Below are 16,746 nucleotides of genomic sequence, written 5' to 3'. Positions count from 1 at the left end.
ATGAAGATAAAAAGTTTCACTTTAATTCAAAATTTTCTTAAATTCAGTTCAGATTTTTCTCAAAGAGATGAAAAAATTTAAAATATTGCTCCAAATTTTTCATAGAAGATAGAAAAGTTCAAGTTCTCTTCTGAATTTAACCAAAGAACACAATTCAATTCTAATTTCTCCAGAGAAAATAAAAAGCTTCCACAGATTATTTTCCATGAAGATAAAAAGTTTCACTTTAATTCTAAATTTTCTGAAATTCAGTTCCGACTTTTCTCAAAGAGATGAAAAAATTTAAAGTTCTGTTCCAAATATTTTCCTGAAAGAAGAAAAGTTCAACTTCGATTCTGAATTTTCTCAATGAAAAGGAAATTAGTTATTGATCAATTCTATTTCACCAAAATAATATAAAAAGTTTCCACTTCATTTCAGATTTTTCTCAAAGAGATAAAAATTGTAAAATATTGTACAAAATTTTTTTTAGAAGATACAAAATTTTATGTTCTCTTCTAGATTTTTGCAAATAACATAATTAAATTCTAATTCCTACAGGGAAAATAAAAAGCCTTCACGTTTCTTTAAAGTTCCTAAAGGCATAAAAAATTTAAAGCTCAGTTCTAAATTTTTCCGTAGAAGATAAGAACAGTTATACTATGATTGTGATTATTTTCCATGAAGATAAAAAGTTACACTTTAATTCTAAATTTTCTTTAATTCAATTCCGACCTTTCCCAAAGAGATGAAAAAATTTAAAGTTCTGTTCCAAATATTTTCACGGAAGAAGAAAAGTCCAACTTCGATTCTGAATTTTCTCAATAAAAATGAAATAAGTTATTGATCAATTCTATTTTCCCAAAATAATATAAAAGTTTCCACTTCAATTCAGATTTTTCTCAAAGAGATGAAAAATTTAAAATACTGTTCCAAATTTTTCATAGAAGATAGAAAAGTTCAAGTTCTCTTCTGAATTTTACCAGCGAGCATAATTCAATTCTAATTTCTAAAGAGAAAATAAAAAGCTTCCACTTCAGTCTTAAGTTCACCAAGACATGAAAAATTTAAAGTTCACTTCTAAATTTTTCCGTAGAAGATAGGAAAAGTTATACTATGATTGTGATTATTTTCCATGAAGATAAAAAGTTTCACTTTAATTCTAAATTTTCATAAATTCAGTTCAGATTTTTCTCAAAGAGATGAAAAAATTTAAAATATTGTTCCAAATTTTTCTTAGAAGATAGAAAAGTTCAAGTTCTCTTCTGAATTTTACCAAAGAACATAATTCAATTCTAATTTCTCCAGAGAAAATAAAAAGCTTCCACAGCTTCTAACTTTTTTGTTAGGTTAGCTTACGTACAGGCGCGTACATGTTAGGTTAGGTTAGCCTACGTACGCGCGCGTACGTAGGCTAACCTAACCAAACCTAACATGTATGCGCGCGTACGTAGGCTAACCTAACCTAACCTAACTTAACCTAACCTAACTTAATCTAGTCTAACCTAACCTATTTTAATCTTTTTATCATGTTTAAGTTAGGTTAGGTTAGCTTATCATGAGCGCTCATGATAAGTTAACCTAACCTAACCTAACTTAAACATGGAGAAATGTTTCTAATTATTTATTAATATTTATTTATACCTAACCTAACCTATTGTTTTTGATGGTTATATGAATGAACTGAATTTCAGATAAATTAGAAATAAAGTGAAACTGTTTATCTTCATGGAAAATAATCACAATCATAGTATATCCATTCCTATCTTCTATGGAAAAATTTAGAAATGAACTTTAAATTTTTTATGTCTTTGAGAAATTAGGAACTGAAGTGGAAGCTTTTTCATTTTCATTGGTAAATTTCGGAATTGAGCTAACTTTTTTTCTCTTCTCTATGAAAATTCAGAAGAGAATTTGTACATTTTACACTTCATCGAGAAAACTCAGAATTAAAGTGGAGCTCCATATCTTTGTGAAGAATATTCACAATCAAAATATAACTTTTCCTATCTTTTATGAAAAATTTGGAACAGAACTTTAAATTTTTTCATCTCTTTGAGAAAGGTTGAAATTGAATTTAAGAAAATTTAGAATTAAAGTGAAACTTTTTATCTTCATGGAAAATAATCACAATCATAGTATAACTTTTCCTATCTTCTACGAAAAAATTTAGAAGTTAACTTTAAATTTTTTATGTCTTGGGACTTTTCTTCTTCCGGGAAAATATTTGGAACAGAACTTAAAATTTTTTCATCTCTTTGAGAAAAGTCGGAACTGAATTTAAGAAACTTTAAAATTGAAGTGAAACTTTTTATCTTCATGGGAAATAATCATAATCATAGTATAACTTTTCCTAACTCCTATGTAAAAATTTAGAACAGAACTTAAAATTTCTTATGTCTTGGTGAACTTAAAGCTGAAGTGTAAGCTTTTCATTTTCTCTGGAGAAATTAGAGTTGAAGTATATCCTTTGCTAAAATTCAGAAGAGAACTTGAACTTTTCTATCTTCTAAGAAAAATTTGGAACAGTATTTAAAATTTTTTCATCTCTTTGAGAAAAATCTGAACTGAAGTGGAAACTTTTTATATTATTTTGGGGAAATAGAATTGATCAATAACTTATTTCATTTTCATTGAGAAAACTCAGAATCGAAGTTGAACTTTTCTTCTTCCGGGAAAATATTTGGAACAGGACTTCAAGTTTTTTCATATCTTTGAGAAAAGTCGGAACTGAATTTAAGAAAATTTAGAATTAAAGTGAAACTTTTTATCTTCATGGAAAATAATCTGTGGAAGCTTTTTATTTTCTCTGGAGAAATTAGAATTGAATTGTATTCTTTGCTAAAATTCAGAGGAGAACTTGAACTTTTCTATCTTCTAAGAAAAATTTGGAACAGTATTTTAAATTTTTTCATCTCTTTGAGAAAAATCTGAACTGAATTTAAGAAAATTTAGAATTAAAGTGAAACTTTTTATCTTCATGGAAAATAATCACAATCATAGTATAACTTTTCCTATCTTCTACTGAAAAATTTAGAAGTGAACTTTAAATTTTTAATGTCTTGGTGAACTTAAAACTGAAGTGGAATCTTTTTATTTTCCCTTGAGAAATTAGAATTGAATTATGTTCGCAGGTAAAATTGAGAAGAGAACTTGAACTTTTCTATCTTCTATGAAAAATTTGGAACAGTATTTTTAATTTTTCATCTCTTTGAGAAAAATCTGAATTGAAGCGGAAAATTTTATATTATTTTGGGAAAATAGAATTGATCAATGGGTTTAGGAGGGACATTCAGAAAGTAACTTGCTCTGAAATGGTCTTTGAAAAGTATTTCTTGGTGTTTAGTTAACCAATTATCTGTTAATTCAATATTAGGTATACAAATAATTTGACTTATAGTTTTTATATGTTATTAGGAGTTATATTAATAAAGAAACTTAATCTGAAATGTTCTTTGATAAGTATTTATTGGTGTTCAGGTATCCAAAAAGTTGTATCTTATATTTTAGGGTGAAAAAGATAAGTCCTGTTATTTGGAAAATTGTTCGCTTATGGTCGTTAAGTATGTAACGTGCTCATGAATGGTCTTTATTAATAGTTTCAAAGTGATGGAGTATCCAAAAAGCTGTAGTGGATAGCTTTGGGGGAAAATCAAATGTATTTCAAGTGGAGAAATGGGTTTTTGGTGTACATAAAGAATCTCACAAGATATGCCATTTTCTTTTTCAAGAATTACTTGGGGGTGAGGTCAACACGCAGCTGTAAAGTACAGTTGTGGGTGAAAGAGATATGAACTTAAAGAGGGACATTGGGCGTAGGAGGGACAGTAAGAAAAGTAACTTGATATGAAATGGTCTTTGAAAAGTATTTCTTGGTGTTGAGGTATCCAAAAAGATGTAAAGTATAGTTGTGGGTGAAAAAGATAAGTACTTCAAGTTGGAAAATGGGTTTAGGAGGGACATTAAGAAAGTAACAATTCTTAACTATAACTAAACTTCAACTCTAACAAAAACTCTAAGCCAAGACTGTAAGCTAAAACTCTAAAGTCTTAACTAAAACTAAATGAAACTAGAACTCTGATAAAAACTCTAAGCTAAGACTCTAAGCTAAAACTCTAAACTCTTAACTATTACTAAACTAGAACTCTTAACTAAAACTCTAAGCTAAGACTCTAAGCTAAAAAAGTCTAAACTCTTAACTGAAACTAAACTAAACTAAAACTCTAACTAAAGCTCTAGGCTAAGACTCTGATCTAAAACTCTAAACTATTAACTATAGCTAAACTAAAATATAACTCTAACTAAACTAAAAGATAATACTCTAATTTAAAACTCAAAACTCTAAAAAAAAACTAAACTAGAATTTCAACAAAATCTCTAAGCTAAGACTCTAATCTAAAAAACTAAACTCTTAACTAAATTCTAATTCATTAAATTGGTCAAGTGCAAACTTACACAGCCATATACGTCTTAAATTAGTATGAAAAACCGATAATTCTTTTTTTTAAGGAGAAAGATCACCAGTTTACATAATGTATTACAATAGGAAAGTTCGTGGCCAATTTCAAAAATAAAGAAAGTGTGCTGTTAAAGAGCAGAAAATGACCAAAAAATAAATAAATCAGCATATGGCCTTAGAAAGAGTTGTTTCCTTGTATATTCGAGCAAAACAGAAATCAGAACCAAGTTCAGCAAAGCTCTTTTCTTTGAAAAATACTTTTAAGGAATGCTTCTTGAAAAGAGCTTGGCTAGACTAGGCCTAGCCTTGATGTTACTAGGATTTTTGGCATTCCATGATCTTTTAACCATGAAGCAGTTTAAAGGTAAAAATTAATGATTCTAAAAGAAAGTATCAATATATAGGCTACCCTATTGGTAATTTTGCAGACCTGATAACTTCCACTGATAGCCTACCTTATGTAAGCTAAGGTAAGACACCTAGTAGGCTGTGTGATTTGCTTGAATATTTAGATATAAATCTACCTCATAGTTATTACATAATAGTAGCATATACCTTTTATGTTTTTTTATATTAGATATACAAATTACTTGGGTGAGCATTGTTTGACTAAGCAACTCTAAGCAACAAATATTGTCATGACACGTGTCATGTGTCATGTGTCATGTGTCATGTGTCATGTCTCATGTGTCATGTCATGTGTTACTCATAACCATCCAAGAAACATCCATCAAAGTGAGAACATACAAGAAAACATCCATCAAAGTGAGAACATCCAAGAAACATCCATCAAAGTGAGAACATCCAAGAAAACATCCATCAAAGTAAGAACATCCAAGAAACATCCATCAAAAGTGAGAACATCCAAGAAACATCCATCAGAGTGAGAACATCCAAGAAAACATCCATCAAAGTGAGAACATCCAAGAAACATCCATCAAAGTGAGAACATCCAATAAAACATCCATCAAAGTAAGAACATCCAAGAAACATCCATCAAAAGTGAGGACATCCAAGAAACATCCATCAAAGTGAGAACATCCAAGAAAACATCCATCAAAGTGAGAACATCCAAGAAACAACCATCAAAGTGAGAACATCCAAGAAACATCCATCAAAGTGAAAACATCCAAGAAACATCCATCAAAGTGAGAAAATCCAAGAAAACATCCATCAAAGTTATAACATCCAAGAAACATCCATCAAAGTGAGAACATCCAATAAACATCCATCAAAGTGAGAACATCCAAGAAACATCCATCAAAGTGAGAACATCCAAGAAACACCCATCAATGTGAGAACATCCAGAAAACATCCATCAAAGTGTGAACATCCATAAAACATCCATCAAAGTGAGAACATCCAGAAAACATCCTTCAAAGTGAGAACATCCAGAAAACATCCATCAAAGTGTGAACATCCAGAAAACATCCATCAAAGTGAGAACATCCAAGAAACATCCATCAAAGTGACAACATCCAAGAAACATCCATCAAAGTGAGAACATCCAGAAAACATCCATCAAAGTCTGAACATCCATAAAACATCCATCAAAGTGAGAACATCCAGAAAACATCCATCAAAGTGAGAACATCCAGAAAACATCCATCAAAGTGTGAACATCCAGAAAACATCCATCAAAGTGAGAACATCCAGAAAACATCCATCAAAGTGCGAACATCCAGAAAACATCCATCAAAGTGAGAACATCCAGAAAACATCCATCAAAGTGAGAAAGTTCCTGTTTTATCATTCTCACTGACAAAAACCATAAAACAGACATGAACTGCTGTTGACATCCATGAAAAACATCAAATAAATTGACCAACACACATAACCGTCCAAGAAACATCCATAAAAGTGAGAAAATTCCTGTTTTTTCAAGTGATAAAAATTCTGTTTTTTCATTCTCAGTGAGAAAACCATAAACCACGTGGTTCGTCTTGGACTGGCACCCCCTTTCTACTAAACTCTCTCTAAAGTAGGTCAAATTCCTTTCTCTTAAAATTTTTCGTCATAGTCTATTTTTAGATCTAGGTTCGAATTATAGAGTGCTGTTGTGGCTCGACTTCAATTGTCTTCCATATATGGACTCCCATTCAAATTCGATAGGCCTATACTACTGAACTTTTAATTTCCGTCCAAATGAGACCCTTCCCGATATTCTAGGACCAATTGGTTAGTACGATCAACCCTGGGAAAAAAGAATAAACACGCGTCCGGGATCTTTCTTCTGGCATAAAATACAGAATTCCACATTTTTGAAGATATGAGCTTGAAACCTCTACAATAGGGCTCTCAGATATGTTGTATCTCATGGGGTTATTTTAATTAAGATCCTTTATCTTTTAAGGGATGTTTTCCCCCTTTTTCGAAAACCAGGCAAATTTTATCAATCTCGTAGCCTTTGATGGGTAACACTAAACTTAATGAAACTTATATGTTTGGCATCAACATGGCATCAACCAATTCTTTTGATGTATTTATTGGTATAAAAATTCCGACTTTAGAGTTTCGGTTACTATTGAGCCGCGTCACTCCTTACAGTTCATTACCTCGAACTGTTTGATTTTAAGCTGAATAGTTTAGATAGTACTTAGACTGGATAATAAACTGAGTAGCCACTATATAGGCTTTTAATTCTTATAAGTTAGTTTAAGATCTGAAAACTGCGGCATATATGTGAATAGGGCTATTACATAAAACCTCATCCCCTCCCCCTCTTGTCATTCGTTTCACTCCCCGACTTATTTCAGTCTACTTCTTGGTAATGCCTTGTGCACATAAGAACTTTATTTTATTTTGTACAAAATTTAAGGAGAAAAAACCGTAACCAAAGGATTTGTAGATACCCAGACTGACCTTTCCAGAAACATATTTTAGATATAGCGGCAAGATACCTTTTTTCATCGGGCTCCTAAGAAGTAATTCCATGTTCTACGCGAAACCAGCTTTGTGGGGTCTACGCAGTTTATCTTCAGAGCTAGAAAACATTTTTTTTTCTTTACACTATTTAATAGGCCAGAGAAAAGAATCATGATTACGCTATGTTAATTAACTAGATTTTTTTTTAATTCAGAGAAATTCCTCTTTTCTGTTTAAGAATTAAATTTCCAGATAAAATTAAAATTTTTATTCTTTAATTTTTTTTACGTTACCAAGCTACGCCAGCCACTAAAAAATCACAAGAGCTCTCTTGTCACTTTGCGTAAATATGAAATATTTTGTTTAAAACTCTAATTTTCAATGGTAGTGTAACTCCTAGTGATACTAAAAGTTTTTTTTGCCGTAATTCATATAAATCCTTATTTCATTAAGTCAGTAAATTTAAATTTAAATATTGGAAATGTTGAGTAGAAAGAAGTTTGCTATTTTGTGTGAACATTTTTGCCGACATTATAAGAACGAGCCGTTCCATACATTTAGTTCGACACCATGAACTATTAAAAAAAAAGTAAAAAACAACAACATTATTTCCATTTAAATGTCGATCAAAACATATTTTCTGGTATAATATCCCTTCGCACCTTCTGAGAAAAAGGCTGATTCTTGAATACTTAATTTGGAAACATTTTCTCAGATTAAATTAAGAGCTACTGGAGTGAAATATATTCAGTTTTTGCTTATATTCCATTTTTGAAATTCTATTACATCGTGTTGGAATCTCGTTTTATCAAATTTTGTTAGTACATTTTTTACTAAGGATCTGATTTACTTTGATTACTTATCCCCTCCTCTATGGAACATCTTATGGTTTCCTGGTTGGAAAGTAATACTGCCCTGTGTTTTTGCTTGTCATTCTGTATTACCACCTGGGGATGGGCTGTGACCCAAAACTATGTCACAACACCAGGAGAGCTCCAGCTTTTTCTACCCATGCTACTTTTATTTTCCTATTAATGACAAATTTGTAGCTCATGAGAAATATCCTTTGAATAAAAATTTTCTAATTGAAAATGTAAGCTATAATATTGTATATAACAAAATATATAACAAAAATAGAGGTGATTCTAAAACACAGGGCAGAAAAGCCATTCAATCACTACGCTTATCATAATAATGTTCACATCCTTTAACATTCTTCGGAAGATCACAAAATCCTGTCTCATGGTTGAAGACTTTGGTAAGCTCACAGCCTCCAAGCCTGGGTAATCCATTGCTCATGCATTTGTAGAAGTAGCGGCAATCTGAAGGCTTTGCAAGACGCTCGTGATCACCAAATTTTAACATTTTTTCTCCTGTTATTTTTGGACAGGTAAAACCTTAAAAAGAAATTTTAGTTTAGTTTGAAACTTATATTCTAAAACAATTTTTGAACGCTGTTGTTGCCAGCATTCATTCCTCACCAGCTGAAAAAAAGTGTTCATATATCATTTTTAATCAAGATTAAATAAAAAAAACAAGTTTTTTAAACTGAAAGTAAGGAGCGACATTAAAACTTAAAACGAACAGAAATTATTGTGGAATTACTAACCCTTACTGTAATTAAGCGGCGTATAAAATTTAGTATGGGCAAGATGTTGTTCTTTATTATAATTTCCTTTAAAATGAGCCATTGAACAACTCTCTACGATGTTCCAGTACCAAGTTGTCTGTGGAAGTACTAACCCATACTGTAATTAAGTGGCGTATAAAATTTAGTATGGGCAAGAGGATGTTCTTTATTATAATTTCCTTTAAAATGAGCCATTGAACAACTCTCTACGATGTTCCAGTACCAAGCTATCTGTGGAATTACTAACCCATAGTATAATTAAGTGGCGTATAAGGTTTAGTATGGGCAAGAGGTTATTCTTTATTATAATGTAATTAAGTGGCGTATAAAATTTAGTATAGGGAAGAGGTCGTTCTTTATTATAAACCCGGATACCAATGAAATATACATAATCCTTATTTAACATTAATGAACTTTTATATAACATACCTTAGAGAAACTATTTTCAAATCGTTGTTTACTATAATTACAAACAGGAAAAAGCCTACGGCTTTTTCTTCTTTGAAATAGTAAGAGACGAACCTTAAACGATTAATTGCAACTAAGTCCAATGTGTGCAATAAGTTTTTATTCCAATGATCGTCTTTTAATGTAAAAACAAAACTAATTCAAAAATTGTCAGGTATTGCTCTAGTTTGAATCTTACTATACAACATAAGGTTCATTATCATGAACTGTTTGCTTTGATGTATGTATTGGTATCAAAATTTCGTTCTTTAGAGTTTCGGTTTCTATTGAGACAATTAGCTATTATTACTATAGAGTTCATTATCATGAACTGTTTGATTGCTTCAAAATGTAAATATCTTTGAAAAGACTGCAGTATGAAAATACATCAAAAATGCAATTTTTTTGACAGAATTGATTCTACTTTAAAAAGTATTTTATTTTTAATTACAAAAGGCACTAGATGTAGCAATTTTCTTTAAAATGAGCTATTATACAGCTCTCTATGATTTTCCAGTGCCCAGCTAGCTGAGGAGAAAGAAAAAGCGGAAAGAAAAAATATCCCGTTTGTGGAGAATAACGTGGTTAAAGTAAATTTTTTTTATTTTCATGCCAATATATTTTCTTTGTTATTCAAGCCAAAGAACGGTAAGTTTGCTATAAATAAGTTTTGGACAAGGCCGTTCTAATAGTGTACTTTTTGTTTTGATCTGAATCTTTTTTCAGGAGTTATGGGTTACTTTAGTATTTACTATGGGGCGTGATCGTCTCTTAATAGGTTGCTAGCTACCGCTGCAACCCGGAAATAAACTGATTACAAACAGGAAAATACCACGGCTTTTTCTTCTTTGAAATAGTAAGAGACGAACCTCAAAATTAAGTAGCTGACTAAGTTCAAGGTATGCAATGGTTTGTTATTCCAATGATCGTCTTTTATTGTAAAAATAATAAAAAAGGCAAATAAACACGCATCTGCGATCTTTCTTCTGACAAAAAATACAAAATTAAAGTTTTTGCAGATAAGAGCTTGAAACCTCTTCAGTAAGGTTCTCTAATACGCTGAATAAAATGGTGTGATTTTCATTGAGATTCTAAGATTTTAGGGGTGTTTTTACCTTTTTTCGAAAATATTGGCAAATATTCTCAGGCTCGTAACCTTTGATGGGTATAACTAAACTTGATGAAACTCTTTTTTTAGGAGTTAGGGGTTTTTATATTTCTTAACATTGGACGTGATGGTCTCTTACTAGGTTGCTAGCTACCGTTGCAACCTGGATACTGCTGCAACACGGATTCACATAGTTATGAGAGGCAGCGCGGCCGAGTGGTCCAACGCTCTGGTGTTAATTACCAGTCTCTTCGGAGGCGCGGGTTCAAATCTTACCGCTTGTAGTATTTTATACCAAAGCAAGCAAATTACTTGTTTGAGTCTTAAATTATATAATCTTATTTTAGTTACTATTGGCTGGAAGTTTGTTCTTTACTGTAAAACTAGGTTGCTAGCTACCGCTGCAGCCTGGATTTAAGTATAACATAAACTATTTAAAATTGGTTCCTTAAGAGCCTGCTTGTTTATGCAAAATTAATGTTCAGATACCATAAATATTTTTTGCAGTTTATAACTTTAGCGATTCTATACTGAAAACTAAAATAAAATAACAATTGATTTTTTTTCCATTTTTACGTAACGTCACTCATTACGGCATATATAGTTATTAGTACACAATCAGTGTTAGATATTACGTCACGTCACATATTACTTCGTATATGGTTAAGATTGCTTTTAAAAAATCACTTATCTCTGAAAAGCCTGCAGTAAGAAAAGACATCGAAAATGCAGTTTTTTGTAAAAAATGATTCTATTTTTATTTTTTTTTGTTAAGAAAGGCACTAGAAATTTTAATTTCCACTACAAAAATCCCTCTCGCAAAATTCCAGGCTCTCTCGGTCAATATGATCCCTCCTTTAATTACTAAGTAATTTTCTAATGCTGTAAATATAAAACTGGGTAATAATTTTTTTCACTATACGTATTATTCACACAGTTAGGTGAGACAGCTAGCCGAGCGGTCTAAGGCGTTGGTGTTAGTCACCAGTCTCTTTGGAGGCATGGGTTCGGATCCCACCACTGCCACCATTTTATACTAAAGCAAATAAATTACTTGTTTGAGTCTTAAATTATAAACTTAGTTTAGTTACTAAGGGCTGAAGTTCGTTCCTTACTGTAAAACAAAAAATTAAACTAATTTTTAAATTTTTAGGTATTTTGTTAGTTTGAATGAAAAGATTAAAATTATTGCTCAGATAGCATAAACAGTTTGGCAGTTTACATAATAACTTTACTACATCCAACGACTATGACGTCATTGATCAATATTGTATAAAAGAAATTAAGTTTTTGGTAAAAAATTGCTTCTATTTAAAAAAAAATTAAGTACAAGTGAAACTAGATCTAGAGATTTCCTTTAAAATGATCCATTTAACAACTCTCTACGATGTTCCAGTGCCAAGCTATCTGTGGAAGAGAAAGAAGAAAGAAAAAAAGATGCTGTTTAGGCAGAATATTGTAGTAGCTGCCACTTTTCTTGAATTTCAAGCCAATATATTTCCCTTGCTGTTCAATCCAAATGATAGAAAGTTTCCTATATAGGGGTTTCAGACAAGGCGGTTCTATTGGTGTACTTTTTGTTTTGACCAGACGTTTTTTTAGGAGTTATGGTTTTTATATTTCTTAACATTGGACGTGATCGTCTCTTACTAGGAGGCTAGCTACCGCTGCAACCCGGATTACTAAATGAGATTCTCAAGACTGACACAAGTTATGATGAACTATATCGATCTTTTATGTAGTTTTGATCTGAATCTTTTTTTTAGGAGTTATGGGTTTCTATATTTCATAACATTGAAGGTGATCGTCTCTTACTAGGTTGCTCGCTACCGCTGCAACCCGGATGATCTTATCTTACTAGGTTGCTAGCTACAACTGCAACCCGGACTAGCTACCACTCCAACCTGGATATCTGTTGAAACTCACATACTCCCCATCTATAATGAACTATATCGATCCAATATGTATGTCTTATATTATCTTGTCAAAATATAACTGCTTATTAATATTACATTCACGTATTACTTCATATATGGTTAATACCCACGATTATGACGATATGTCATATTGTTAATTTTTCAACCCTATCCGGGGTTGATTTCTTTTAGTTTGTAATTCAGCTATTAATAAAACCATGATAACGACAATACTTACAAAATTCAAATTTACAGTATCGATCCCCTACGTATGATCTACTAATGATCGTCTTTTAATATAATATGTTTAAAAATCTTTTGTAATCAACAAAACCAATTTTTAAAATAGAATCATTGTTTACGAGAAACTCCATTTTTGTATAACACTTGAGTAACAAGTTTTATTAACATCAATTCGCATACGAAGATCAAAATAGAATTTTTAACATTATAAAAAGCACTTGGTTATAGTTGTATAAAACCTAGTAATTTTGTTAGGATTAAAAAAAAATATGACTTGTCAATTGAAACTGGAATAATTCCTGAAAATTTTAAATAGAACTACAAAGTACACCATTAGAACGGCCTTGTCTGAACCCCTATAAAAGAAACCTTAAAGTCCCTTGGCTTGAACAACAACGAAAATGCATTGACTTGAAAAACTAGGAAATTTTGTATTATCATGATATTTTCGTCGACGGCAGGTTTTTTCTTTCCCTTTTTCTTCTCCCAAGCTATCTGGGCAGAGGAACATCGTAGAGCAATGTTTAATGGTTTATTTTAAAGGAATTTGTCACATCTACGTGCTTTTGTAGTTTTTATTTAAATATTTTTACAACGAACTGCATTTTCATATACTAGATCATGAATATCATAATGGTCGTATTAGAACCATATACGATGTAAATAGAAGAATGCTATATTATGACGTTATCTATGTCTGGGTTGTGGCGGTAGCTATCAACCTAGTAAGAGACGATCACGTCCAATACTAAGAAATGTAATAGGTTAAAAAACAGTGTCAGGTCAAAACAAGAACTGCACTATTAGAACCGCCATGTCCGAAACCCCTATATAGGAAACTTACCTTTCCTTGGCTTCAATAATGAGGAAAGTCTACTGGCTTTAAAGACAAGATTAGTTCCTTGAACTACGATATTCTGCATATACGGCATCTTTTTTTCCGATTTTACGTGAAAAACGTAAAATCATTTTTTCGAAGATCAATTTTGTACGAAAACTGCATGTTTCATGTACAAGATTAATCAATGATATCATACTTACTAAATAGGCCAGTAACTCGATTCATTTATTCATTTTCAGTATATTTTTGTAATCAGTAAGTTGATAGTCAATTTGGCATATCTTTTCTACTTTGAAACTCAAAATGTCATACATATGTATCTTAAGCCTTATTAATATATCTTCTTCGAAGGATTCGTTTGACATCATACCTTTCACGAAGCATTTGCATGACAACATAGATACAGAAAAAACTCTTTTTCTTTTACCTATTGCCTCAGTTACTATTGACTAGAGTATGGTCATTACTGTAATTTTTTTATACATACTGTAGTTCTTAATACGAAAAGACGAAAATTTTGCTCCAAAATGAAATGGAATAATTTTTCAACTATTATTATTACGTCTTAGACATCATACCGTAAATGGTACATTTATATTACAAGTTGCCACAGCACAAAGACGGAGGTACTCTGCTTCGGCACTGAAGGATTCGAGTTCAACGCTCTGTGTGGCAATGATCGGCAAATCAAATTGATAGTCCTCCATACATGGCAGAACCAATGGCACTGAAGCTTAACATTGTGGTGCACAATTTCAGGCCAACAAAAATAGCCCAATGAAACAATCGTGAATTGAATCAGACGAACATTTTCAACTTTGGAGATCTGCTTTTGGTATATATTTTCCGTTGATTTTGAATTGAAGTTATCATGTATTTTGCAGTAGGTTGCATACATAGGTTGCATCAAGACATGGCTAATTGAAGACAGAGAAAAGCCAAGACAGATAGTCCAATTAATTGAGAGGCAATTACCATGTAATTGATTTTGAATTGAAGTTATCATGTATTTTGCAGTAGGTTGCATACATAGGTTGCATCAAGACATGGCTAATTGTAGACAGAGAAAAGCTAAGACAGATATTCCAGGTAATTAAGAGGCAAATGTTTAAATGGCTGGGGCACGGGTAAATTGCGGGAGTATGCATGACTCTCTTCTTGGTATATTTTTCTTCGGAAATTTTCTTTAAAAAAAAGAAACCCTTCTACAGCCAAAAAATTTAACGATGCCACTCCAAAATAACATAGGGAGAATATCCCCACACTGAAAGAACATCCTTTAAAAATTAGTAATTTGAAAATTTCTAAGTGCAGCAAAAACACCGGTCCAACAAAAATGAATACTTGCTTATGGTAGAGATTACTATAATTCAAATCAATGGATTTTCCTCGTTATTCAAGCCAAGGAGCTGTAAGTTTTCTAATTAAGGCTTGTGGACGAGGCAATTCTAATAATATACTTTGTGTTTCGATCTTATGCTATTTTTAGGAGTTATAGGCTATTGTATTTCTTAGCATGGTGCGTGCTCGTCTCTTACTAGATTACTAGCTACCGCTGCAACCCGGATTTCGTTACAATGGGCTACGGTTTGCCTTTTACTAGGTTGCAGCTGCATCTGCAACCATGTTCGTTTTCAAAAGATGGTTGTGTTATATTATCTTGTCCTACATAAAGTTGTTACATCATCATATAAATTTATTTTAATATTTTAATTACTATGGGCTAAAGTTCATTCTTTACTGCAAATATTATAATTCTCCGTTGTAGGGAATTTTTAATATATTGACGTTGAATATAACTGTACAAACCTATACTATAGTTAAGTTGCTTATACAAGTTAGTATAGGCAAGAGTTCGTTCTTTATTATAAAAATTTAAAAAAGAAACTTGTTTATTTAAATTCTAGCTAAAATAATGAAGATAATATGAATGAACCACATTGTTCAGTTTCTTTGGACTTGAGTTCGTTTTTTAACTATAAATACAAACAGGAAAAAGCCTACGGCTTTTTCTTCTTTTAAATAGTAAGAGACGAAACTCAAACAATCAAGTAGCTAACTAAGTCCAATGTATGGAATGGTTTGTTATTTCAGTGATCGTCTTTTAATGTAATAACTAATTTCCTTTAAAATGAGCTATTGAACAACTCTCTACGATGTTCCAGTGCCAAGCTATCTGTGAAAAAGAAAGAAAAAAAAGAAAGAAAAAAATATTCCGTTTGTGGAGCATAACGTGGTTAAAGTCCATTTTTCTTGATTTTCAAGCCATTATATTTCCCTTGCTGTTCAAGCCAAATGACAAAAAGTTTCCTATAAAGGGGTTTCGGACAAGGCGGTTCTAATGGTGTACTTTTTGTTTTAATCTGACTCTTTTTTTAGACGCTATGGGTTTTTAAATTTCTTAACATTGGATGTGATTGTCTCTTACTAGGTTGCTAGCTACCGCTGCAACCCGGATTAAGATTAATAGCAATAAAAAATATAAGTAAAAGTTACTATTCCTGAATTAATGTCAAATGGTAATATTCTTCTCAAAAAGTAGTTTTTCAATTTTGTTACTCTGGGCTGTGGTTCACTCATTACTTGGTTGCAGCTATTGCTGCCACCTTAATATGTAGATTGCTCCTCGTTAATCATATGCTCAATAATACATCTTGTATTATTGGTTCTCGTATCCAGGTGGCATGGGTTCCCTTTCAAATTCGGAAGACACGAGTTCAAGCTACTTTGCGGTAACTATATCAAATGATATTAAATGAGTTTGTCTACGAACTCAGTTACTGGTGTGAAGGCATCAGTAATAAAACTAATGGACTATTACAACAATGAAAAATCGCAATCCTGTACAGTTTAATTTTTATCCTAGATATATGAAAACACACCAAATAACCAGTTTTTTTTCTTTACTGTTAAGACTACTGCTGCAACCCAGATTCACATATATAGTTATGAGAAGCAGCCTGGCACAGTGGTCCAAGGTGCTGGTGTTAGCCACCAGTCTCTTCGGAGGCGTGGGTTCAAATCTTACCGCTGGTAAGGCGGTTCTAATGGTGTACTTTTTGTTTTTATCTTACTCCTTTCTTAGGAGCTATGGGTTTTATATTTCTTAACATTGGATGTGATCGTCTCTTACTAGGTTGCTAGCTACCGCTGCAACCCGGATGAGCCATTACTCAGCTCTTTATTATGACCACGAACTGTTTGATTTAATACTTCAGTTACTATGGGTTACAGTTCGTTCTTTAATGTAAAACCCCT

General features: G+C 31.9%; 1 protein-coding gene across 1 annotated transcript; it reads right to left on the bottom strand.

Moving 5' to 3' along the window:
* Window positions 1–8,473: 8,473 nt before the first annotated feature.
* LOC148951516 (uncharacterized) lies at window positions 8,474–13,579 on the bottom strand. Its single transcript, XM_089091140.1, has 2 exons — window positions 13,492–13,579; window positions 8,474–8,700 (listed from the first exon to the last, which is right to left on the bottom strand). Exons 1-2 carry the CDS (start codon window positions 13,577–13,579, stop codon window positions 8,474–8,476), a joined length of 315 nt encoding a protein of 104 aa, XP_088947266.1.
* Window positions 13,580–16,746: the final 3,167 nt, after the last annotated feature.

The sequence above is a fragment of the Artemia sp. Qi Xiang Cuo genome, chromosome 6 (genome assembly GCF_049724085.1).
Source record: "Artemia sp. Qi Xiang Cuo chromosome 6, ASM4972408v1, whole genome shotgun sequence".
NCBI lineage: Eukaryota > Metazoa > Arthropoda > Branchiopoda > Anostraca > Artemiidae > Artemia > Artemia sp. Qi Xiang Cuo.
Note: the sequence above shows the minus strand (reverse complement) of the source record. Positions and strands in the feature narration are given on the sequence as shown.